At 41.6% G+C, this 27,121-nt stretch overlaps 1 protein-coding gene across 9 annotated transcripts in view; it reads left to right on the forward strand.

Annotated features, from left to right (window-relative positions):
- LOC117829881 (calcium/calmodulin-dependent protein kinase type II subunit gamma-like) overlaps positions 1-26,743 on the forward strand; it is a 61,625-nt gene extending 34,882 nt beyond the window's left edge. Inside the window, exons 12-23 of one of the 9 annotated variants that reach the window (XM_034707619.1) lie at positions 1,951-1,993; positions 2,786-2,848; positions 5,605-5,645; positions 8,431-8,514; positions 11,500-11,544; positions 11,664-11,718; positions 11,918-11,992; positions 15,540-15,680; positions 17,788-17,863; positions 18,068-18,162; positions 23,003-23,239; positions 23,984-26,743. In XM_034707619.1, the coding sequence (XP_034563510.1) occupies positions 1,951-1,993; positions 2,786-2,848; positions 5,605-5,645; positions 8,431-8,514; positions 11,500-11,544; positions 11,664-11,718; positions 11,918-11,992; positions 15,540-15,680; positions 17,788-17,863; positions 18,068-18,162; positions 23,003-23,235 (951 nt within the window). In that variant the 3' untranslated portion in view covers positions 23,236-23,239; positions 23,984-26,743. The remainder of the gene's footprint in view (positions 1-1,950; positions 1,994-2,785; positions 2,849-5,604; positions 5,646-8,430; positions 8,515-11,499; positions 11,545-11,663; positions 11,719-11,917; positions 11,993-15,539; positions 15,681-17,787; positions 17,864-18,067; positions 18,163-23,002; positions 23,240-23,983) is intronic. The other 8 variants (XM_034707620.1, XM_034707624.1, XM_034707625.1 and 5 more) reach the window with 8 other exon arrangements.
- The last annotated feature ends 378 nt before the right edge of the window (positions 26,744-27,121 follow it).

Consider the following 27,121-nt stretch of genomic DNA (forward strand, 5'->3'; position numbering starts at 1 on the left):
CAGTTGTCAAGCAAGAAATACTTCAACACAGTGTAATGTCTGAAACTGGCGAGCATATATAGACTGTTTCAAAATATACATGTGGGTACGTTACTGAAAAATGAAAGAAGGCCCACGACCAGAGCTGTCCTCCAATAGACTGCAGGTTATTTAAATATTAGTATACCAATAACAAAGTGATTAATTTGCTCATGTGATCAAATTTTATTTCACTTTAATGAGAAAGCTAGGTTTTAAGTGATGTCAAAAACGTGTTTTTATTTAAAATGTCTCAAAAACAACAAACCTTGTTTTATTAAATGTGTTTTATTTGTGATTGAACTGATTTTTTCTTAAAAAATATATTATTTAAAAATCTAAAAATGGGAGTGGTCTTATAATCAAGGCAGGCTTATATTTGAGGCACCACAGTTTTTTTTTTTATTAAGTTATATATTTGGCCTTTTTGCCTTTATATGATAGGACAGCTGAAGAGAGACAGGAAATGTGGGGGGTAGAGAGTGGGGGAAGACATGAGGGGAATGGTCAACTGGCCGGTAATTGAACCGGCAATCTCTGCGACGAGGACTGTAGCCTCTGTATGTGGGGCACTTAGACCGCTAGGCCACCAGCGCCCGGTCCCAACAGTTTTTTATTGAGATTTTCTCTGTTTTATTTTAAGTATCACTCAAAACTGTAACTTATAAAAAAAGACAACATCTTTTAACATTTATTGAAAGCTTAAAACTCTACAGGTGCCCAGCTGCCCTGATCTAAATTAATGTTAAAAGGTGTTGGGTATGAAATCTCTTGTTTTGTGGCGAGTTTTCAAAACGCCAAGTGCCAAACAGTGGCATTGATTTTCTTTTAAATTGTTTAACCTGCTCGTTCATTTTCTATATATATTTTTTACAAATTTAACATTTAATTTGGGTAAAGTTCTAAGAATTGCCTTGCTCCTTCTCTTAAAATGAAAAAGAGTCTCCTGAAAAACATATTTCATACAAAGTTGCAGCTTTGATGTGTTTGCAGAGACACTAGAATCCGGAGCAGAATTGAAACACTTAAAATGATTATAATTTTTTTCTGAAAATGGGAGTGGTCTTATAATCGAGGCAGGCTTGTGTTTGGGTCAACCGTTTTTTATTGAACTTATCTCTCTTTTTATTAGCATCACTCCAAACTGTAACTTTTAAAATAGACAACATCTTTTAACATTTATTGAAAGCTTAAAACTCTAGAGGTGCCCAGCTGCCCTGATCTAAATTAATGTTAAAAGGTGTTGGGTATGAAATCTCTTGTTTTTGGTTCTATGGTGGTGAGTTTTGGAAATACCAAATGCCAAACCATGGCATTGAATTTCTTTCAAATTGATATATAATGTAAATAACTGAATATATATTAAAAATGTAAGATTTAATTCAGGTGAAGTTCTAAGAGTTGCCTGGTTTCTTCTCTTAAAATGAAAAAGAGTCTCCTGAAAAACATATTTCATACAAAGTTGTATCTTTGATGTGTTTACAGAGACTAGTATCAGGAGCAGAGTTGAAACACTTACAGCAAAGCCGCCTCATTTAGCTGCAGTTTGCATTAACATGAGAACATGCAAAGTAATGGATCAAGTGTCATTTGTTCTTCTTTTCCCCACATCATTTAAATAAATTTGCATAGAAGAAAATGTTCTGGGACTTGGAGATGTGAAGACTGTTAATTGTGCATCTCAGTTGTAACAGGATACATACAGTATTTTAATAATTAGACTCTGTTCTGACAGAGAACAAAGGAACACACAGCCTTGACTGTGTTTACGTGCTGAAAAGAAACCGAGAAAGTAAAGTTGTCGTCCCTTTAGAGATGAATACAAAGCAGCGAGTCGGGAGGAAAAAACTTGATTCCTTGTAAATAAAATCAAACTCCTTGCACTTATTACACCTCCCTCACTTCTCTCTCCTCCTTCCTCTCTTCCTCCAGGGAGCCATTCTCACCACCATGCTGGTGTCCAGAAACTTCTCAGGTGGGTGTGCCCTTTCGCCCTCCGCCTCCCACGCTGCAAATGCAGAGGGAGAGGAGGAAGGAGAGTAGATAGAGTCCTCTGCACCTCTTTTAACCCCCTCACCACACACACATATACACACATACACACACTCACCCACTCATCCTCAAAATAACAATATGTTTTGTGTGTGCACAAGAGTTACTTATCAACCTGATGCTAAACGTGAAGCTCCATTGGAGTCATTGTAGAAATAACATACAGATAACAGTAGATTATTATTATTATGAGTAAAATGCATCTTTTATGTGAGTTAAAAGGCTAATTTATGATATTCTGTCATGTACCAGATTATATGTGGGCGCTTGTTACGTCCTTGTCCATGCTAATGTATCTCTCCCTGTGTGTCTGTGTGTTTGTGTGTGCGAGAGTGTGTGTGTCCCTCTTTTCTGCTGCCCACGGAGCATTTGCATGTTCAAAAGAAGGAAGCCTTAAGTTATGAGATTTTAATGTTGGGGGTGAATTAAGTGTTTTTTTTTCTCAGTCTTCTGAGAGTGACTTGTTTTCGTTGAAGCCTTGGTTTCCGCCTCTAAGTTAATTGGTCAGTCGATGGTTAAAGATTTCAATCCTGGGCCTAGGAAACCACAGGGGGGCACGACTTTCGCTTCAGCCCGTTTCCATCAAACCTTGTGATGCTTCTGGGCTCCTGCCAGCTCGCCCTGTAGCTCTCTTGGCCCATGAGTGAAAAAAAGACTGACATAGACCTGCCTAATTTATACACCCCCACCCAACTGTAGCATTTCTGTCCAATAGTGGGCCGGCAGCATACCAACTCTGCTGCTGCCGCCTCCTCCACGGCCTCACTGGCTCAGGAAGGTACGTCCCAGAGACACGCCCATCCACCTCCTCTCCACACACAGTTACTTCTTTTGGTTCATAACGCAGGGTGGGACCCCATCACCATCCTCACACTCCTGCATGCAGCCTTTACCAGCATCCTCATCAACATCCACACACACACACATACACACACGCATCCATGCATACTCACACACATTAGGCCCTTAAGTTTGTGTTTTCTCTTTGCTGTAATGCAAAGACATAATGCACACAGTCATAAACATCAACATCACTTAACGGTAATCGATTTAGTCCAACCCAGGCACTCAAGTGCCTCTCACATTCACACCTCACCACCACTCGAGCCTCAGCAGTGAAACCCCCATTTCATCTTCAAACTCAGTTTTGTCGTCAACTCCAACACGCTCCATCCTGAACTCCAGCTGACCCCACGTTCACCTGTGCTGTCCCCTGGCGGAGGTCATGGGGACGGGCACAGGGCGGGCTGGGGCAGGGGATGAGGAGGGGCTTGTATCCTGGGGGCGAGAACTGACACAGCAGGGGGCCGGCAAGAGCTGGGTTGGCGTGCTGCCATCGTCCGACCTTGGTTTTGGAAGGGAGGGAGGGGAGGGGCAGGGCGGATGTCAAAGGAGCAGGGGGAGGCTGAAACGGATGGGAGTGCTGCTAACGGAGCCAACTGTTGAAATCATTGCAGTCATGCAGTCTTCCTGATGAATCCCTCGAGACTTATGGCATCCCACGTTTCATCTCCCTAAACAGAGGTCTGTTTTAGTGCTTTCCAGAAAGGTCTCCAAACCTCCTCGAAAGAAATGCCACCAGACAGTGTGGCCGTAAACCTGCCACCCCACTCGTCAGATACTAGAGTGTATTTCACGAGGAACCGAGGGATGGATTCCTTTGTTTGGAAAGTACTAAAACCAGGCTCTGCTCTCGCCCTGCAGGGAGGGATGGGTGGGTGGGAAAGGTCGGCGATTCCGATGGTGGCTCCATGGATTCAGTACACTAGAAACAGACAGTGTTGAGCAGACTAGATTTTGTCACCTTTTCAGACATTTGAATCTTGTCTGCTCTACAGTGTGCAGAAGTTCATCCATAGAAAACTATGTTCAGGCAGGGTTAAAGGTTCAGTGTTAAGTGTTTTAGGGAGGTATTACCTCAGGGATGTGTGATTGTTGAGTTTTGGGGTGTTTGTGGTGGTTTGACTGTCTGCCAGAGCCCACCGAATGCGGGCTTCCTCTCTGATCCTGGACCAAGTTGCCAGTTTTGTAAGTTTATTTCTGAAGATCACATGTGACATCATCACTCCAGATGGGACTTCTCAGCTCTCCTCCTGTTTTTGAATCGTGCAGCCTTTTAAAAAAAATAATAATAATTAGCTTTTGGTTTTCTGATGACGTCACACATCACTGCAAACACATTTTACTGTGACAGCTTCCTTGCACATGTCTGCAGAGTTTGGCTGAAGCAAGGCTTGGCAGTTTGCACATGATGTTTTCTTTTTTTTTCCTCAATGACATTATAGCAAAATGTGACCGAAGCGTTTGAAGTATTTCTCTATGTTTCTTTTGAGGTGTTTGCCTTGCTGCCTCTCGCATGTGGGTGTCCATGGTGGTTTAAAACCCTGTTAAGATAAAAACAAAAAGTCTCTTGGGAGGTACAACTTCAGATGCTTTCTAATCCATCCTTTCCTGCCTGTCATTGATCTGGTACGGAGTTTGAGCGGTGAGGAGCTCCTGCTGTGGGTCATCTCGACTTAACTGTTATGTGGAGTCTGGTGATGATTCTCTGGAGGAGCGGGAGGGGAGGGCGTGTCAGAGAGCATTTGAACGTAGCGCCCCCATGCTGTCACGATTGGCACCCTGCTGGCTGTTCTGTAGAAGAAGTAGCCAAATGAAGAGTGCTTGGACAAATCAGCTCTTTTCACTAGTTTTGGAATGAACATTTTTTTAAATATACATAGATATATACTTTTTTTTTCTTTGGATGCTGCATGATCAGGTCAAGATAGAAGTTGCAAAGCGATAACAGCCCATAATGAGAAGCATGAGTTGTCACATGATATTGTTTGCTGCTGTAAATGCTGTTTGCCCCTTATCTCCATTCTCTCATGTATTGAAATGCTAAGCCCTCTTTTCAACCCTCCCCTCTCCCCCTCTTTCCCTCTCCCATTTCTTTTTGGAAGGTAAGACACTAAAGATAAGAATTTGGGGGACTGTATCGGTAGAAAACGAGCGAAAGAAAGAAAGCAAGAGAAAGTTGAGAGCTTTAGAGCGAGAGGAAAAGTGACCAGGGCCCTAAAGGAAAATCAATGATTTACATTAACCCGGCTCATCTCCGTCAGTCCTGGCGGCAGTTTGAGTCTGACCATCCCTCTCTTTTTAGATCTGCTGGGGTCTTCCAGACAGGAAATGGATTGAGGAAGTTTACTTTGCTCTCAGGTTTCTCTTTTATCCCCAGATGGCAATGAATGGATTATGATGTTGAATGGGTTTTGCAGAGTGTAGCAACTTGTCCCAGAAATCCATTAAATGCATGTTTTTCTCTGGCAACACCCAGGCTCACTTCGTCATGAAGGCTCAGGTATTTGGGGGGGAGGGAGGGAGGGGGGGGGTCATGGATATGAAAAATTGCTGCTCCGGGTTTTTGCACAAGTTGCGGGTTCCTTTAAAAGCTGAATACAAAGTATGGATTGGCACGGGTGCTGTCGTCAACAGTTAAACTTTTCTTTTCTACCTCTTTCTCCCCGTCTTTATTCTCCTTTCTTTTTACAGCATGCAAAAGTTTACTCAACAAGAAGTCCGATTCTGCTAAGGTAAGGCTGTCTCGTCACCTCTCTGTCCTCTTTTGTCCTACCACATCACTCACTGTCTCTCCTCTAGTTAATGACCTCATTTTTGTTATGTTCTTGGTCCTCTATATGTCACTCCCAAGCTCACGTTTTGTGTTTTACCTTGTAATATCTTTTTCACAAAGTATATTATATTTATCCAAAGTCTTATTTCCAGAGGAGATTCCTCTGGAAATGTAGCCTGTTGTTAGATTCCACACCTCCTGTTATCTCGTGCTCAAGCTTGTAGGGATGTAACGGTATCTTAGTCTGAGAGTTGACATTCGACCTCCCGTCATCAAACATAAGCACACGTTTTGGCAATGGAAGTATTTTGCTCCATTCAGTGGTCTTCAGCTGCTGAAGCCCAGAAAGAGTCCTGGTGAATGCATCTTATTGTAGTTTATTATGATGATGAAAGATTTGTCTGAAACTACAGACATTTGCAAGAAATGTATTTGTCTGAAAGTCGCCAGTTAACAGGGTCACACTTCAAATCAAAACACCAAGCTACTAAACGTGTTGACTGTTTCCAACCTGAGGTTAATCGGGTATCATCTGCAAAGAAATAATAAAACTGCCAAAATCCTGAATCAATATGCCCCACTGTATGTTCTTACTGAAGTTTTGATTTCAAGCCCTGGTTATGACTAAATCTCAGGGCGAGACTATTAAGAAGTTACATTGGGAGGTAAGTAATAAGTGGAAATTGGAATAACGGTTAACAGGAGCAGAATTCATGTTCACTCGGCATATATGAAGTCAAACAAATAACCATGCAAGCTAGCAAGCCAAAAAAAAAAACTGGGATTACTCTGTTTTTCTAGCTCTTTTATCATGACCAAGGTCTCGCGCTTGTTTTTAGCTCAGGAAGAGTTCTGATTTCAAGACCCAAAACTCAGTCTATGTCGAGATATTTGATGGTCTGTACATGAGCACAGATAATGCAGTTGTAGTGTCAACATCGAGTGACTGTGGGCTTCTTCACCAAAAATGTCTGGCCACTTAATAATTGTCCATATGCTAATGTCATCTACCCACTCACTGAGTCGTTTACCGTTTATCAGTCAGTTTGTTAAGTTAGAACTTCTGATCTTTGGTGATTAATCTTGTCACACAGCTTGACTCGTACTTCAGTTGACAAACTGCGCACATGCTAACTGTAATTATTGTTTACAAACTGTAAATAGGCGTATCAATTAGAGATAGACCGATATGTTTTTTCAGGGCCGATACCGATTATTAGTAGTGAAGGAGGCCGATAACCGATATTTGGAGCCGATATTCATTTGCAGGAAAAGGAGAAATATTGGCGTCAAAATTTTGAATAACACAAACTCCAACACTTAACTTCGTTTGAATGCCTTTAGGCATTTGTTTATTAAACAACTTTTCAGATTTGCAACATGTTAAAGTTTTTTGTTATCCTAGACAATAAACTTCATTGTTTTAAAATTCTAACACAAAGTGCAGGGAGCTCCCAGGCTCAGCAGCATGTCTTATAAAGTTAAATAAAAACTTAACTTAAACAAATAAATAGCTCCCTAAAGTTTTCTACAGTAAAGAAAGTTTTCCAAAATGTCAATATAAGTGAAATGTTAATCTTTCACTTATCTTTGTTTTATGGGGGTATTTCAGTTTTTTTGAAGTGGGGTTGTATGAGTTTTAAATCACTAGTAATAGTAGGGCCACAACAGATGCTGCTCAGCTCGTCCCCTGTGATGAGAAACTACAGAAGAAATGGAACGCAAGCAAGGCTACGGTTTCTGCAGACGGTGTCATTTCTGCCACATGATTTAGTGAATTTTGAGCCAAAATAACCCAGCTTTAAATTGATCTCTTATCGTCCGTCAGACTTTTAAAAATGGCTGATGCCGATATGCGCCAAAATGCCGAATATCGGCGCCGTTAATTGGTCTATCCCTAGTATCAATACCCTTTTTTAACAGTAAAGGGTACTTTCTGTCCTGACTTGTCTTGTTCAGTCAGTTACTACAGCGTTACTACAATCCGAGAGCTCACTCCTCTTTTGGATGGTGCAGATACATCAAACACTTGTCACCATTTATTGTTCTTTGGCTGTTTCTATTTACTACCAAAATGTGAAAGTCTAGCCGAAGTAACTTTTGCGTCCTTTTAAATAGAATAAAAGGAAAAAGGAAACATAAACGTCGGCATGAGGCTGTAAAAGTGGCAAAATTAAAGTATCACATACAATAGTTTTATGAGGCGTTCTCATCACTATGGCTTGAACATAAACTGGTTACCTACACCCTTAAAAACTCAGCATTGTGTGATTTGAGCGTATCATTTCATCCCTATAAGTTTGAGAAACTCTGTTTTCTAACTATCTAATGATCCCTAATTGTAATTCAGTTCTTTTTCTGTGTAATTCTTCCACCTTTAGTTGGTCTCAGTCAGAGGGTTGCTGCTCTCTTTCCCGAGCAGTCTCCTTCTTTCTCTGCTGCTATTAAGCATCACTCCTCCTCTTCCTCCTGCCTCCTGCCTCCCTCTCACCCCGCCCCAGGGGTCTCTCTGTGCAGTTAAGTGGCGGAGGCATAAAGAGTTAGTGAGGCAGTAAAAAGGATGATCTAGAGGCCATTCTATGGCACTCACCCTCTCATTTACCCTGTTAGCTCTAAACAGCCCAGGAGCTTCAGCCAACATTAGCCCCACTCCCTGAAAGGCGTGCAGTTCTAATGCATCTGTGTGTAAGTTGACGTGTATGTAACGTATGTGTTCACCCTGAGTGTCTGCGTTCTCGTCCCAGCCTTCCACCAACAACAGTAAGAACAGTATAGTGAGCGCCATCAATGCCCTGAAAGACACCAACATGGCAACCAACGCCCAGATGGTACAGTAGGCCGCCTCAGTGACAGTTTAAACTTCCTAACACCCCCCTTCATTCCAGTAGTTGCATTAGTAGCCCATTGTGCATCATCCTCCATTGTCATAGTTGCTGCTTTTCATCATTCATCTATACCATCCAGGAGGTGACACTTTCACCCATCAGCACCCATCCTCTGGGCATTTTATCTCTCGAGGTGCTCATGTGTTCCTGAAAAGCAGTCTCCAAAGTTAAAAAGAATAAAGATTAAAAAGAGGAATCATACCTTTTGGATTTGACTGAATTTCAGGTTGCACATTGGCACCTTTTTTGTTTTAAGGAGCATGAACCTGTCTGCAGGACTATTGATTATGAGCACAGAGACCTGTAGAGTCCTGAATCATCTTGTTTCAGCTGCTGTTATAAAAGTAGAATCTAGTCATGTCATGCTTCAGCCTCTTTGCTATTTGATTTCTACCATTAACCAGTTCTCCTGACTAGAGTAAGCTTTGCAACCATCCTTCCCAATATTTTACTTTTTAGCAGATCTGTCCATCATTCTCAATCTAACCTGGTTAACACTCCCATTACCATCCCTATCACCTCCTAACCGAACTACCAAACCTTCTCATTGTGCTGGCATGCTGGAATTTACTAACGCTTTAATAGCATGCGTAACATATGGTGGCTTGTACTGGTATGGTGACATAATACGCTGTTGGGTCTGGTAATACAGTGCATCTCAACTCGTGGTACAGGACCCTAAAGCATGGGTAGGCCTAGGGGGAAGAATTTGAGATGTATTATACAACCCATTCAAAGAATTTGGGATGCTGTGTGAAATGTTAATAAAACAGAGTTCGATGGTTTGAAAATCATTTAAACCCTATATTTAACGTAAAATAGTGCAAAGACAACAAATCAAATGCTGAAACTGTAAAATGTGTTTTTATGGAAACTATATGCTCATTTTGAATTGATGCCACCAACACATTTCTGATGAGACTAAAATTATTTCAGCTGCTCAACAGTTCAGAGTCTCCTTTGTCGAATGTTTTGTTTCGTGGTGCACCAAATGTTTTCAATGGGTGACAAGTCAGGACTGTGGGAAAGCCAGATTAGCACCTGGACTCTTCTACTAAGGAGCCATGCTGTTGTATTGCATACAAAATGTAGTTTGGCATCGTCTTGCTGAAGCATGTGAGGTGTCTCCTGAAAAAGGCGATGGCTTGATGGCAGCATATGTTGCTTCAAAACCTGTATGTAATAATCGGCATTGATGGTACCCAGATGTGTAAGCTGCTAATACCTTGAGCACTTATGTATCTCCATACCATCAGGGAAGCTGGCTTTTGAACTGTGTGCCGGTATGGGTGCTTCCCCCGTCATCCTTTGAGCGGAGTACGCAGCATCTATGATTTCCAAAAAGAATTACAAATTTTGATTCATCAGACCACAGGAGAATGTTCCACTTTGCCAGTCCTTCTTAACTTGGCTCAGGCTCAGAGGAATCATTAGTTTTAACTTTTTTTTTCCCCCAATAACTTTATTTATAGTTTTTTCTTAGTTTTGAACAGATATGTACATATACAAACAAATATGTTCATCCCCAACATCCCCCAAACCACCCGACAGGTTATAAAACAGACAGGAAATTGACAAATAAGGGTAAAAAATGAAAAACAAACAAACAAACAAAGAAACATGTATATGTATGTTATAATAGTAATAATAATAACTATAGCAGGAAATAAATAAATACAAAATTTAAATAACAATAAATACATAGAATAAAATATATAAAATAAACAAATTAAAAATAGGAGTGTACTGACATGGAGAGCTTTCAATTCTTATTCCCACACAGTAAAGAGCAAAAAGTAGTTTTAACATTTTAACCTTTAAACCTTGTGGATGCAGTAACAAACTGTGTTCACAGACCAAGTAATTTTGAGCCCATGCAGTGACTTCCACTACAGAGTCATGTCTGTTTTCTGTTTTGAGCATTATAAAACTTTTTCAAAATGTTGTTGTCCCTTTTATTAGAAATATGTCTCTGACATCAAATTTCAAATGAGTATATAATTTTCATAAAACAACAAAATTTTTCACTTTTGACATTTGATATGTCTTTGTGCTGTTTTCAATTAAATGTAGGGTTTAAAATATTTTCAATTCATGTAAATCGTTTTTTATAAATGTGTTACACAGCATGAACCTTTTGGAAATAGGGTTGTAAATAATTACTGGTCAATGCAAAGAATTATGTTCTGCTTAAATTTCATCAGACTGAGACAAAAAAGAAATATACTCAAGGACTTGGTCCAGAAAATACGGTCCAAGGTTTGGTTTTAGATTCTCCTATGTGAGGATTTGTTTCTTCTCATTAGGACAACAGCTGTTATTTTGATAAATGAGACATTTGAAGACATCACCTCTTTCTGGAGAACACTAAAACCATGAGGATTTTGGATGTTACTGTTTTACATTTCTTATTTTTGAAAAATAAGCAGATTGAATGCTTGAATTATCAAATATGAGAACAAAAGCTGAAGTATCATTTATCTTACTTTCAGTTGTTTTTTCTCTCTGTTGTTTGAATAATGAAGCTCAGATAACTTTGTGAAACTATGGAGATTTTATCACAATAGGTTTCCTGTGGAGTCAGTCAACAGAACATTTTGACAGTAATTCCCAATTTTAAGGCATAAGTTCAAAACCTTACTAGTTGTAGCTTCTCAGATATTTATAAAATTGTCAAACCCCAGAAATAGTTTGCTTTCATAAGAATGAAATCAGGGAAGGCTGTCGTTGAAAGAACATCATCTCCCAACCTTAGCTGAGAGTGCTCTTGACAGTTAAAAGGAGAAACCAACTACCAGGAAGGAGGCGTCGTATCAGGTTCAGATTTCAAGGCTGAAGTGAAGGATTAGGGTCCAGTTAGAAGCCAGTTGAGAGGCACTGGATGAGGACTACGATGTGCTGGACTAACTGTTCCGTTCTACATTGCAGGAGTCTCAGAGCACAGTGGTCCACAACCCTCCTGATGGAGTCAAGGTAAGGGTAGTCCGTCTGAAAGCCTGAGCATCCCCCTACTGCTTCACTCTTTGTCCTGATGGACGAGAAGCCGGGCGAGTTAATTTCAGTTTCCTTCTGTCCGTCTCACTGCACTCCAGGGATCAACAGAGAGCAACGCCACCAACGACGAGGAGGAAATGAAAGGTAGGCAAGGTACTCAAGTGTTTAACTCCATCTCTCTTGTTCTTCCCCACTCTCTCTCTCTCTCTCTGTCTCCTGTCTAGTAAAATGTGTGTATTTGACTGTACAGACTGGCAGGTGTTCTGAGATACGAAATGTGTCTCTCACACTATTGATTGTGTGCCTGTGGTGTGTGTGTATGTACGTACTTATCGTGTGTGTGTGTTTCTAGCGGACAATTCGGCGCAGAGCAGCGCCACAGAGGAGATGCCCCCACTTCTGCCCTCACCTCAAAGCTCACCTGCCAGTAAGTTTTATCCATGGCAACCAGAAGCTGTGCGGTCGCCACTGGCAAGGACCTAACAACCCCCACCCAACCACCCACCCACCCACCTATCCCCCCACCCCCCCACTCCCACCCTGGCTTTTTGTAGTCACTGGCAATGACGTCTCACATCTTTGAGCTGCCTCACTCTGATCCACCAAGCTTCTATGAGGGTTCCCACTGGTTTATAAAATGCAGAATATAATCTTTGTTTTTTATTTATTAACTCAATTTAGGGAAATTCAGAAACAATCATGATATTTATAATATATATTGTTTTTACTTATTTAAAAGATAAATCTGGTTAAATACAACCGGCAGCTCATATTTGTTGTTGAGATCACAATGATCCCTTCTAACAAGTCTAACAGAGTAAAAAAGTAGTCAGGCGCGATCTAACGAACCCCGAGGCTGTGTCCTTTATACATGGATAACCTAGCCAGCTTCATTGGACTCTTGATGGTCTGGATTATGTAGCTCTTCAAAGCTACAATTCAGATTGTACTGCAGCTGTTGTCTTAATAATAAGCCAATTGAGAGTTAGCAGATTCCTTACTGAAAAGGAACCCAATTCGGGGGTGGGGTGTACGACCATTTACATAAGAACATGCTTATTAAGAAACCACTTTGAGCTTATCATGTAATCATGCATCATAGCCTTAAAAAAAATCACCAACTCCTAAAAATGAAAGCTATAAACTCATGAATAAGTCACCAGACTGATTAAGACTGATGTAACCAGAAAACGTGGCATTTAACCAAAATAATCCGGATGAGAGTTAACCACATCATTTCAGTCTGACAGTCTTTTATTAGCCCGGATTAGTTGACCTAACCAGGCCCGGGTCAGCCAAAGGAAAGATAAACATCCACAATTTGTTACATACATCCGTCACAGTTTCCAGTCTGACTTTACATGTCAGATTTGACCATATTTACTGTAGCTGTGTTCACACAGATTTGTGTTGGCCACACTTTGTGAGCGCACTCTGACACCTTTTACCTCCATATAAAGTTGTATTTATAATCTGGCGGAGCGTTAAGCTTGTTAACATTAGATTGCCCTGGCTTTACTCCTTTTCCACTGATTCCTCACCTCAGTTGTTACCACCAGCAACAACTCCTGATTCAACAATAAAAAGTTCTTTCTCATTTAAATTTGGTGACCTGACAGTGTCCCATATGTTCAGGATAATGTATAGTGAGCAGGTGGTTATGTAATCCAGAGAGGTTGACCCTGGAGGGATTCTTGTTGACATACCAGCTGCTCACTATACATTATCCCCCTGATCACCCAACTAAAAACGAAGGGCATAAACAAGTTCATATAAAATATTGATTTAAAAATTATTTGTGTATGAATTAAAAAAAAAAACAACCTCCGACATTGGTGCAGCTATCATTATTACTTCTTATTAAGTTCTTTTGTAACAAAACGCAACATTAGGAGCACTCACCAGCTCTGCAGCTGTTGCTTGGATTGCAGGACAAGATCCAATATTAGAATATTCTCAATCTCAACGGCCGCCATTTTTGAATGCCTACGCAAGCTAACATTTTGCCACAGTGTCAACAGGAAGACCTGGAACATGCAGGACTCCTTTCTGTTGATGGATTTGATGTGATGTTGTGATCAGGTTGTCCCTGGCATGATTTGCTGTCTAGAATTAATAACCGTTGTTATGGGATCTGGACCAATCAGAATCAAGGATTTAACACAGGCAATAAATTAAGGATAATTCCTGCTGTGGGGCAAAAAAACAGCAATAAATCAGAGGATCAGCCCGGATAAGTTAAACTGATACTGATAACAGAATGTTAAAAAATGTCATCTTTAAGTTCAGATGTCATGCTTATGTGGGATAACTGTGTTTCTATCAACGGCGTATAGTTTTTCAAAATATGGCGGTGAAGTCTCCTCTTTACCCGCAAACTGAGCAAAAAACATCTTTTCTGTCCTGCAACTTTTAATCAATCGCTAATTTACCTTTTAATCCAATGATTCTAAAACACACAGCATTTGTCAGGTGATCAGTCTTTAGAGTAAATGTTGGCCACGTCAGGACCTGTTTGGTAAAGGAGTTTCCATCTCCTATTTTGTTAAGCCCCCAAGCTAATTTTTTTTCCAAGGAGGGAATTAATTCTAATTTATTTTTTAGGATCAAGCCGTCCTCAATGATAAAACAAATAATGTTTAAAATCTTATGGATGTGGATCAGTTCCACTCATTGATACCAAGGGTTTAAATCAGGCGGTATCAATACATCCCTCCTTACACTGACAGGGTTTTCTAGCTGATAATAAGACAATCTGTATTAAAGTGGAATACTCCTTTAATCAGGATGCATTACCAGAATGAATTTGTTCTACACTCTGATTGCAGACGGTCATTTCCTGCTTTGTGTGTCCATTTAAAGTGTTTCATGCGAGTTCACTCCTCTAGAGCCAGACTCCACCTTTAACTTCCTCACCGCGCCGACTGAAGTTCACTTTGCTCACTTTTAAGAAAAGCAGACTCATTGCTTGGGCCACTGAGGAACTGTGACCTAATTAGGAAAAGTCAAACAGAAAAAGTTGAGGATTTTTTTTTATCTCCATCAGGGCCACTGTGGGAACCCTAAAACGTGTGGGTGTCTGTGTGTGTGCGCGTGTGTGTTTCTTGGTGATCACTGCATCTTTCCCCTTGTCCTCCTAATGTGACAGCTCCAGCTGGAGGAAGCCTTGCTCACCTTGCAGCTGGGTGTCCTAAACCAGCTTCCTTGTCTGACAGGCTCCTGCTGCCTGTCTGACTTTTACTGGAACCTTGCACACCACAGAGCATCAGGTTCCTCTTTGTGCTCACATTTTCTCCCCCATTCTTCTCTAATGCTTTCTCTTTTTAATCTTCTCTCTATTTCTCTTCTAATTCACCTTTCTTCGCTGCGTCCTTATCTCTCCTCTTGCCTCTCACAAACCTTCCCCCCCCTCCCCTCTTTGCTCTAATCTCTCCTCTCGTCTCTTAACCTCTTGTCCTGGCCTCCTGCCCTCGTCAGACACACCTGCACTGCAGGACAGTCTGATCTCTTTTCCTCCCTCCTCCTCTCTCCTTCTCTCCGTCTTCTTTCCTGACCATGCTAAGTTTCCTCGCAGGCATAACATGAGCTCATAACAATGGCTTCGATCCCTCTCTTTGCTAGTCACTGCAGCTCATCAGACGAAGCTTTGTTAATGCATACGAGCATTAAGAGCAGAGTAGATGTGAGCAGAGCAGGCAGTTTAATGACTTCACATCACACAGCATCAGTGCTTTTACAGATCTCGCTTCCAGCTGCCATCTTGTCCTTGTGTTTACCCATCAGCATGCCTGTCATAACCCCACATTAACTTTGACTGTTTATTTCTCATTCATTTTACTGAACACTAACACATGTCTCCTTTGTTTTGGTGCATGAGGTTTGTGTGCATGTTGTTTTGCGTAGATGATCACATGTTTGTCTCTGTCATCCATCCATGTGTCCTCCTTTTGTTGACCATCCGTTGTGTGTTTCAGTTCCACCGCATGACCTAAAGCGCATGGCATGGAACAGCACAGGCAACAGCTCCTGCCCTGACTCTGAGCTCTCACAGTCCTCCATGCCTGCCGCTCCGCTAGGGAGCAACACTGTCGCTGCTATAAACAACACTAAGCAGAGTAAGAGCACAGCCATGACTAACAAACCTCACCTTCTCTCCTGTTTCATTCACTGTAGCGTTTCTGACATGACAGACAGTTTACACAGGAGCAAAACGAGCAGCCTGCAGTCAATGTCTATCATAGCAAGTCATGTTGTTGCTTTATATATCTCGAGATCTTAATAAGGTCTGACTCTTATGGTTGTTTTTCTTCATTTAGACTTAAAGCTACAGTAGGGAGTTTTTAGCTGGTCATGAAAAAGACTGAAATTAATATTGATGCCTCTTTGTGAGCTGCAACGCTAATCCAGACCATTAGTGTGACCAGATTGAGGGTTTCTGTGCTGTCGTTTTTTAACATCTCCACAGCTAAATTTCTAAAATGAATGATACATTTGAAGGTCAAAATACAAAAGAGCTACATTTTATGTCAGGGAAAAACTACCTGGACACTATAAGGGCACCAGAATCAATAATTACCCATAGTTCCTCACAAGGCCAAACACTCCACATACTGTATAACAGGCCAGTAATCACTGTTTTTTATACATGTTCAGGGGCCCAATTACAGTAACTTTAATTTTCAAAATCTATTAAAATTGATCTAAAAAATTAATAAAAATTGGCATTCTTTGATCTTTTTGGGATTTGAATATGTGCCCAATATTTACCCGGAATGGTCTTTAACTCTCTTGTTATGTTGCGGGTCAAATTTACCCTTTTTAAAGTCTATTTTAGGCAATATATGCCTTCCAAACCAGCTAAATGCAGCATACAAATCTGGGCAGCAAGTGACAGAAGAGGTGTTGTGTTAATTTATCAACATCACTTCATAAAGTAAAAAAATGAAAATAAAATAAACACAAATCTATGTCATGTTAAACTGTTGTATTTATATTTAGGGCTTTCCAATGTACATTAAAAAGTTTTAACATTAATTTAAATGAGAAACGAGTGAGTTAACCGCATTGAACCATGATCAGTGAGAATTAAAAAACACCAATGGGCTAAATTTTGACTTAAATGTTTAGTAATGGAGTTAAAAATTAGATTTAAAAAAATCTGATTGGGATTTTTTTGGGTTCTGACAATTTTGGATAATTGAATATGCACTGGGTCAAATTGACCCAGAACATTATTGCTGTTCCAGAGAAACAAACATAACAGGAGGGTTCATCTAAAGCCCTTGCTGCATCTTTAACACAGCGTTCCCTGAATATCAAACAAATCCAGTGTTCAACCTACATCACCAGGACATTGTAGGTTTATGAAACATCACTGGAAAAGGAAATGAAACACACATTTGTTGGTTATTTCAGCATACACACTTGATGCTGTATTCGGGCTTTAAGGCCTTCGCTTCATAGATGGTACTAGTAATGGGATCAATTGTAGACTTTGGTCTTCTTCATGGGATTTAATGATGAAAATAAATAATAAATGTCACCTCAACCTTTTGAGATATTTTTAAAAAGGGAAGTAGGTTGTGTCAAAAGATGTCACAAGGTTTCAAGTTGAAGTTCTTGTGCATCATGACGCTGCTCAGGGATGAGGGTCAGTTACAGTTGGATTAACATTTTCTCTAAAGGCATGATCGCATTCCTGTTGAAGTAAAACAAGTGATCATGTGTTGCTATCGATGGTCAAGAGGAGCAAAATTAACTTGAAAATTTCAAGTACTAAAAATCTGAAGACAAAGGCCGCCGTCTTCACTTCTTCATCTCTCAGTCTCCTGCTCCTCCTCAGTGTAGAGGGTTTAGCCTGCTGTGAGAGGCCATTTGAAGCTTCTGGCGTTCACAAGCAGACTCTTAGTTTTGGTGGCAGTGTGTGTGACTCGTGGTGTTTTAGTCAGTTTCTGTGTTGCACAGAAGGTGAGAAGCAGAGGGACAGACGGCGATGAGGTCAAGCTGCAGAGAGGAAGCTGCTTTGAACAGACAGAGAGGTTAAAGAGGGAAGTGTTGAGCTGCAGAAACAGAGGAGAGAGAGCCTGAAGGAAGGCAGGAGCTGAAGTGACGAGAGAAAATGTCGTCGAGTGAAAACCACAACATAGTTAATTGTTGACTCACCTTCTATCTGGCTTCTCAACATTAACTACCTCTCTATCTCTCTCTTTCTCTTTCCTCCAGCTCGTAAACAGGAGATCATCAAGATAACAGAGCAGCTGATTGAAGCCATCAACAATGGAGACTTCGAGGCCTACACGTGAGTCCGGCTGCATGAGTGCGATGAAAAGCAGCGAGTGAATCACGGCGCTGGAATCTATGCAGCACTCAAGCAGCATTCGTTGAAGTCGTCTTTATGTTTTCCCAAGACTCTGTTTCATCTCTCTGTTGTCTCCGCAGTTTCACCCACTCTGTTTCTCTCTCACTCGCCTCCTCTTCTTTATCTCTTCTCTCTCTCTCTCAGGAGGATTTGCGATCCCGGACTCACCTCTTTTGAACCTGAGGCCCTGGGGAATCTGGTGGAGGGCATGGACTTCCACAAGTTCTACTTTGAAAACTGTGAGTCTCCTCTTGTGCACACACTCTCACACTCACACACACACACACACACACAGATCCGGCCATTTTTAATCCGCCCAGATGAAGCTTGATCTCACACAGGATGAGGATCACTGGAATGTGTGGTCTGTTTCTCCTGCCGATCTGCTAAGTACTCAAGTATTCATCCAGTCATGTGTGACCTCCTCATATTCACAAAGTCAGTATTACTCCTTCATGAGGCTGATTTTTCAAACATTAGCATTAAACACAGCGTAACCAACCGAACTGCAAGCTTTCTAGTAGTCCTGGCTAACATGTGTTTTCCTGATGTATTCGATGCAATCATCCACTTCAAGGCTGTTGTAAAGTGTAAAAAACAAACATCTTTAATCGACATGTATCACAAATGAAGAAGCTAAAGCATAGCACAAAAAGTAAGGACATTTGTGTTTAGTAGATTATCTCTTTAACAGTGAAGGGCAGTCATGGCAGGCCTCCTGGCAGCCATATGAGACTGGAGACTGGCTGCGTGTAGTCTGTTCTGAATTGTCTGGGCAGAGAGACATCGGCCATATTGTCCTTTAAACCTTGACTGCAAATCTGTGGAAGACCACCTACGGATCCTTAGTGCTGGCAGGTTGAGGAAACAGTCTTCTTCTGGTGTCTTCTTCTTGGGACGCCCACTTCGAGGCCTGTCTCTGAAATCCCTGGCCTTCACTTTGGAGATGGTATCAGGGCTCACTCCAAATAAAGCCGCAACTTGGTTTTATGGAACACCAGCTTGAAGTTTCCTTATCGCACAGGCCCTATCCAGATCAAGCTGCAACCTCTGGTCTCAAAATATGAAGCCGATGCGGATGTGTTATAAAATGCAGTTCATCAAGCGTCCACTTGAGGCTGGCAGCAGAAACACCGGAAACCACATACACACCAATACAAAAAAGACGATATTTACAGCATTAATAAACATGTTTACAGCCTGGTTCAAAAAACGGCTTGGGTCTACATAGCTAATATCTCTATCAGTACACACTGCACACTGTATAACGCACCAGTTCAGAAGACATTAAGATTACAAGTTTTGCCCATATAAGGATATGACTGTAGCTGTTGGCTAGGAAGCTCAAAGCCCGCCGCTTTACCTCACACTAAGGCTGTTTTCAAAACCGCCTACTATACTAGCAGTACATACTGATTTGGCCAAAATTCAGTATGTAGTTAGTATGAAGTATGTGAACAAGAGCACAATCTGCAGTATGCCAAAACTCCCCGGATGTCTACTGATGCAGGAAAATTTCACAGTATGCATCAGACCAGTCTGCCTCGCGTACTGTTTCCCACAATGCACAGCGCTCGTTCCGCATTTTCTTTTCTCATCTTTTTTTGACAGGGGGAACTCAGTTTTTAGGTGCTGTGAAAATGATTAAATTCCATATAAACCACTTCCTAAATTTTTAAATCATAAATGGATGCTAAAGAAGCAGTTTCGCTATCAGCTTGGCCGTCGTTTACTTCCTCTCTCCGAAACCGGAAATTCAGTGACGTCAGGCCCTGCATACTGCAACACAGATCGAATAGAACAGTCATACTACATACTAAATTCAAAAGCAGTATTTAGAAATAATAATAATAATAATAATACATTTTATTTAGGGCGCCTTTCAAATCACCCAAGGTCACCTTACAGATAATATAAACATTCATCCAGTACCTACTGCCTACTACATTCGTAGGTAGTGTGTAGCAGGCCGTTTCAAAAACAGCCCAAGTTAGGTTGAGTTCAGCATTTCCAATATGGCTCCCGCTGACAATTGGCTTCAAAACAGAGCTCAGGAAAAGATGGGTGACGTCACAGGTGCCAATCAGGCACCTGATTGGCAGCACCTGGGGGCACCAGGAGCTCAAAACAAGAGTCAATGGCAGAATAAGCTGTTTGACATTGGCAGAGAAGATTTGGCACATTTTTAATGGGCGCAACCCACCAACTCAGCTCTGCTGCTCATCCCACAAATGCATGTTCCTTACAAATGTGGCACCATTTAAAAGGGAAATAAACAAGCTTTCCATCGGTGTAAGATTAACTGACAAGAAGCATTGTTACAACAAAGAATTATCTACCAAACACAAATTTCCTTACTTTTTGTGCTATGTTTAGATGATGCTGGAACTTAAACCTAACAGAAGGCAAGTTTGTTGATATAGCACATTTCAGCATCAAGATAATTCAAAGTGCTTCACATACGACGATTTTAAATAATGTGTTAAAAGATTTCAATAAAAGGCAGCTGTGAACAGGTGAGCCTTCAACCTGGATTTAAAAGAACTAAGAGTTTCAGCAGACCCGACATTGTCTGGGAGTTTGTTCCAGATATTTGGAGCATAAAAACTGAACGCGGCTTCTCCTTGTTTGGTTCTGACTCTGGGGACAGAAAGCAGACCTGTCCCAGACGACCTTAGCAGTCTGGATGGCTCGTACTTTATCAGAAGATCACTGATGTATTTCGGCTCTAAACCATTCAGTGCTTTTTTTAATCTATTCTCTGATGGACAGGGAGCCAGCGTAAAGACCTCAGAGCTGGACTGTTCCACTTTGTTGGTCTTGACTCTAGCAGCAGCATTCTGAATCAGCTGCATCTGTCTGACTGAGACCTTTTAAAGACACTGTTACAGTCATCAAGTCGACTGAAGATAAATGCATGGACCAGTTTTTCCAGGCCCTGCTGGGATCTAAGTCCTTTAATCTTTGATGTATTCTTCAGGTGATAGTCGGCCGACTTTGTAACCGTCTTAATGTGGGTTTTAAAATTCAGGTCTGAGTCCATGACTACTCCAAGGTTTCTGGCTTTGTCAGTGGTTTTCAACTTTTAGGTCGGAAGCTGCTCACTGACTTTTAATCTCTCCTCGTTTTATCTTCGTTTATCTGAGAAACTTAAGGCACATGCACTCATTGACTTGTTTAATACATTTACTCAGAGTGAAGTGGACTCCCACTGATCTCCACCCACTACCTTAACTGCGAGCAATACACAACTCTCTCTTGAAGTGACAGCGACTCAAAACCACATCCTCATCAAAAAGGAACAAAAAACTCTACGGGGCGCTGGTGGCCTAGCGGTCTAAGCGGCCCACATACAAAGGCTATAGACCTCATCGCAGAGGTCGCTGGTTCAACTCCCAGCCGCGACCATCTGCTGCATGTCTTCCCGCACTCTTCCTGTCTTTCTATAGCTGTCCTATCAATAAAGGCAAAAGGCCCCAAAATATAACAACAAAAAAAAACCTCTGTATAACACCCAAAGACCCTAATCCACATCTACAATGAGCATTTCTTCATCAACACTCACATTAAATACATTAACAAACAGACATTGATAAAAAGGTAACACAACTTTGCCTCTTACAACCAAAGATGTTGGCTTCACTCTCTCAAATAAAGCAGGAAATCTGCATTTTCACACTCCTGTAAGATCTGTTTCCTCCCTTAATTCATAAAAAAAAAACACAAGTATAAATTTGGAAAAAGAATAGGAAGATATGTAAGGAATGATGTATAGTGAACAGGTGGTTTTGCCGATAAGAATACTGAAAGGGAAAGCACGGAGGGGTCTTGCTCTCCCTGTCTTGGCTTTGTACCACAGTTTCGCCCAAAATAAAATGAGGTGAAACGCGTTAGACTCTCTTCCGCGGATTTATTTTTATATTATTAATAGTGTGATCAGGTCCTCCCTGAGGCCGCTTAACAGTAATCACCGTCAGGAAGACAGGTTAGCTCAGTTGTTGGAGCAGGCGCCCCATGTACAGAGGCTTTGGTACCCACAAGTCCAATGCGAAAGTTCTAAAAACTGCAGTTCATCCAGGATCCGCTTGAAGCTGGCCCCAGAAGTACCGGAAGTCACATACACGTACACATGAATGGGGGAAAAAGACCATCTTTACAGCAGAAATAAACATGTTTACAGCCTGGTACAAAAGACGAGTGTAGTCTGGATTGCTCATTTCTCGATCGGCACACACTGTACGGGGGGTGAATTTTTTTCTAACGCGGCAATTTCTAAGATATTGAGATTATAAGTCTGATTACAAGTCTTCCAATGAGAGGCACAGCTGACCTGATTGACAGGCGGGAACACTGTAGCTGTTAGCTAGGAGGCTCGAAGCCCGCCTCCTTACGTCACAATCCGTCGACAGCAGCAATTTGGCTGTCACCGACGATTTGGCCTCAAAACAGCGCTTCAGAAACAGATGGGTGACTTCACAGAACCTACGTCCATATTTTATACAGTCTATGGGTACCCATCACACTGGTTTCAGGATCTATTCCTGGTTTCAACATGATTTAGTGCGTGTCTTCCCCCACTCTCTCCCCACTCTTTAATAAAGGCAAAAAGAGCCCCAAAACATAATCATTAAAAAAAGATTAAATCACTGTTGTTATGGGTTTTGACCAATCAGAATCAGCTATTCAAAATAGACGGGGAATACTTTTTAAAACCTAAAGGGGGAGTTTGTACTTTCAGTAAGTTATTGAAACATGCTGCACACACACATAAGCTGAAATACACATTTAGTTGCACACACACAAACAGGGACATGAACGAATGGAGAGGTGTCAGAGTGAAGGGGCCGCACATGGAGGAGGGCTCCAGGAGTTAGGGGTTCGATGCTTTGCTCAGGGGCGTCTCAGCAATGCCCGAGGTACAAAAATTCAAATAATCAATCAGCTCTTTTTAACACATTTGGCATTAGACTGATGTGCAGCAGTTTCCTCTCAGGGTTTTTCTGGCCAGTGTTCTCTGAACAAACCTCTAAGATCTGTTCTTTAAGGATGACACATTAATCGTCCGTCTTCTTTCCTCAGTGCTGAGCAAGAACAGCAAGCCTGTGCACACCACCCTGCTCAACCCTCACGTGCACCTGATCGGTGAGGACGCTGCGTGCATCGCCTACATCCGGCTCACACAGTTTGTGGACACCACAGGCCGCCCTCGCTCCAGCCAATCAGAGGAGACCAGGGTGTGGCATCGTCGCGATGGCAAGTGGCTCAATGTCCACTTCCACTGCTCAGGCGCGCCTGCTGCACCACTCCAGTGATCAGGTACTGACACGCATGATCACTTCAAGAGTGTCAGGCTCTTCTTCTTCTTTAAGATGTTGTGATGACACAGAAATGTCTGTGATGCTCAACATCAGAGCTGTCGTTTTTTAAAGCTACATCATTAAATCATCATTAAAGAAATTAGGCTTTTACAACCTTGACATCTTGGACCTTATAATCCTACATGTAGCCGTTAATCCTGTCATTTAAAAACAAAAGTGGAGAAGATTACAGTTTACGACAACAAAGTTCCTCCGGGTGAGAAACATGACCCTGAAGATGATCAGTCAGGTGAAATCCCTTCATCCCCTCATTTTACTTCATTAAGTTGTAAATGTACTCAGTCTGTAAACCGTGACTGACGTTAATTTCCAATATTCTCCTTTACATAAGTTGAAGTTGTTTAAAAGCTCTCTGAGGGCATCCCAGTGTCCTTGGATTTTCAGAATCTGCCATGTAGTCCCAGAGCGCCCAAACAAAGTCCAGCTGGGGACCTCTGCCAACCCCATTGTCAGTTTTTTACTAATTAAAAAAGCTGAAAATGCCCCAGAACCTGTTTTTCTAACCTTGTCTGATCTTCTGACTGTTGTGTTTCTCGACCTGTGTGGCTTCTCCTGGCTTTAATGTCCACCTTAGTTGTTATTGCTGCAAAAAAAAAGGAGCACAAGCTGAGGAACTAAGGTCCAATTAATAAGAAGTGTGCTTTAAACTGTACCTCTAATGTGTCCCTCTTCTCCCCCCCAGTGGTCCTGAGCCTCCAGTCTACTGGAGTGTGTGTTTTGGGGGGCAGTTTTTTTCAGCGAGAGTGTTTCGGAGGCCCGTCCTCTGCGTGGATTGGCTAGTGCCAGGAGCCCGGCCGGGCAAGATTGCATCCCTCTCCACGTTACCAACCAATCCTGTCCCCCCTTTGACCTGCTGGGGGCCGGCTGAACACAAGACACCGCCCCCATGGGATGATGCATGCATCTGGCGCCTGATCGGAGGGCGTGTCTTTGCCCTCTATCCCTCCCCTGGCAGCCATCTTTTTTCTGCCCGCGCGAGATGAGACGTCCTGCGTGAGGAGAGGATTTACAGTTGAACTTGTGACAGTTTATGAGTATGAGTTATGAATATGCTGTGTAAATTATGACTAGATGTACCAGAAACCACCAAAACCCAACCAAGCATTTATATTCACTATCTAATAAGGGAGGAACAGAAGGGAGTGTGAGGTTAGCAGCTGAGATTTCGGACACATTTTGTTGGCATTCTAGGGATTAACCGGGTAGGAAGTGTTGTGCTCATTACCCGGTCGTTGATGTTAAGAAGTAGGGAGATTTTCCCCAACTGAATTCTAGCGGGAAAAAAAATCAAGTCGGCTCAGTCAGAGACCTTGATGACCAGAGAAACTTGATATCAAAAACATGAAGCACCAAAGTGTAGAACTTTAGGCTTTTTATGTGTTTATGTGTTTTCGTTTGTTTGCTTGTTTTTCCGACCGAACGGAAAAAATCGTGTTGTTGTGGGATTTCGGGGGAGGGAGGGGCGTCTGATTTGAGGTCATGTGTTTGGTTGTGTTTTTAGCGTCCTGTTCCCTTTTACGTTCCTGTGAATAAATAACCCGAGCCTCTTTTTTTTTTTCTTTCTTTTTTTTCTTTTTTGTTTTGTCTGACTGATCCGATATTTGAGGCTCTTTCATTTTAAAGCAGTGAGTTTTTTTAAAAAAAAGAGGGATTTTATTGTGCAAATTTAAAGCTAACCTGCGCGTGTTAACACGTTCTGTTGTGTCTGTATGCAGTGGAGGGAGAGAGCGAGCCGGGGAAAGGCGTCTGCGTTTTGCATGTTTGCCCGCCGCCTCTCCCTCATTCACCCCCTTCCCCTTTTTCTCTCTCTTAAACCATTCCCTCTTTTAACCCTCCCCCCCTTTTCTCTGCTTTCTGCAAGGGCCTGGTTTGTTTATAATCACTGTGTAAATACAGTGTATGTATAGATATATGTAGAAAAGTGTAATATATGTACATGTATCTAAGAGACACTCATCCTGTGCATTTCGACGTGGGAGCCTCCCCATGACCTCTGTGAACCCTACCTTTTAGTTTAGGAGCATTATCTTCCTCACTGATTTCAATTTGCTTTCATTCTTCTTCTCAGAATACTTCCTGAAAATATCGGTAGCTCTAAATCTTTTCTCGACAAACACGTGCACACACTCCCGCGGGCTACCAGCTTTCGTCCCATGGCCGTAAGACTGTTTTTTTTTTCTTTTCTGGAGACGGGGAATAAAAGAACAAACAGGTAGAAAAAAGTTTCACTCCTCCGCCCAACAAGACTCTTAAAACTTTCATCATAGTGTCCTTAAATCCTGATCCCACGATGCTGTTAGCCGTCTCTTCATATCATATGCACCCACACACACACACACACACCCACACACACACACACACAAATACATACACACACACACACGCCTGGTGGTGTGTTTTAGCTTTGTAACATATCTGCACCACTGCTGTGTGACCACGGTGCCACCCTTGCTGTGCTGCTTAATTGTCTCCATCCATCCGCAACACTCGTATCTCAACCCCTCCCCCCCAACCCCACCACCCCCCCGCTCCCCTCAGCCTGATATCTTCCTCCTCATCATCCTCCTCCTCTTCCTCCGTGTACCAACGTGTCCCTGCTCTTGAGATGTTTATTTGTACCTCTCTCTGTTGTTTCTCCGTTCCCGTGTTACTGGTTTGAGTTTTTTCGTCGTCGTCGCTGTTGCTGTTAACTTGTCGTTTGGTAATTTGCCGATCTGCCAAGCTGGAGTTCTGCACTCTCCCTCGCACACAGAGAAAAAAAATAACCAAAAGGGAAAAGAGGGAGGAAGCAAAGACAACACAGATTTACAGATTGAGCGATCACAGATTGATCCAGACTAAATTATTTATCATGTAATCTACCCTTGGTGGTTTGAAATCGTGCCTGCTCAGTTAAGAGGAGTGTTAAAGCCAGAGAGAGAGAGAGAGAGAGAGAGAGAGAGTTGGAGTGGCCGTGCAGGTTGTTGTGACCTCCACTGTTGAACCAGAGCGGGAGACCTAGTTATATGCATGTTTCAGTTACGCATTTCTACCATGTACCTACCTGAATAAGGATGGAGCTAGTGTTAATATATGATATTTGCATCTTTTGAAATAAGAATTTCTCCATCCAGAATGTTGAATAGGTGACATGAAAAATATTTAAAGAAAAAAAATTGCAAAATTTTTAAAAAAAGGATTCAGGAGCCGTAGCTTGGTATGAGGCCCTCGATGTTAGCGTTTTCCCTGCGTTGTAATGATATACTATTGGGCTGCGCTTTCTCCCCCAGCCTTCACATGGATGCTGGAGTTTTTTTGCATGATCATGATGTACAATGAAATACAACCATGAATTGACGACTATCAAGTGTTTGTCTGAGTGTTAGTTGGTCTTCATCATAGCTTTGTTATTCTTCAAACTTGGATCTTGAAAGTATTTAATAAAAATACTATTTCAGCACTGGTTGGTCTCTCTTGACTCGTTCATTTTTCTGAAGGATCTCCACTATCTCTTCAGGTCCCATGTAGTTTTTCAAAAAAGAAAAGTTGGCATTCTTTGATGTTTTTGGGATTTGAAAATGTGTCCAATATTTACTCCAAATAATCTTTAACCCTCCTGTCATGTTGTGGGTCAAATTTACCCTTTTTAAAGTCGATTTTACGCAATATATGCCTTCCAAACCAGCTAAATGCAGGTTTAGCTTCTTTTTTTTTTTCAACATCACTTCATAAATAAAAAAGATTTCAAAATTTAAAATAAAATGAACAAAAATCTATGTCATATAAAACTATTATATTTATATTTAGGGCTTTCCAATGTACATTAAAAAAGTTTTAACAT

Source organism: Notolabrus celidotus, chromosome 18 (genome assembly GCF_009762535.1).
Source record: "Notolabrus celidotus isolate fNotCel1 chromosome 18, fNotCel1.pri, whole genome shotgun sequence".
Taxonomy (NCBI): Eukaryota; Metazoa; Chordata; class Actinopteri; order Labriformes; family Labridae; genus Notolabrus; species Notolabrus celidotus.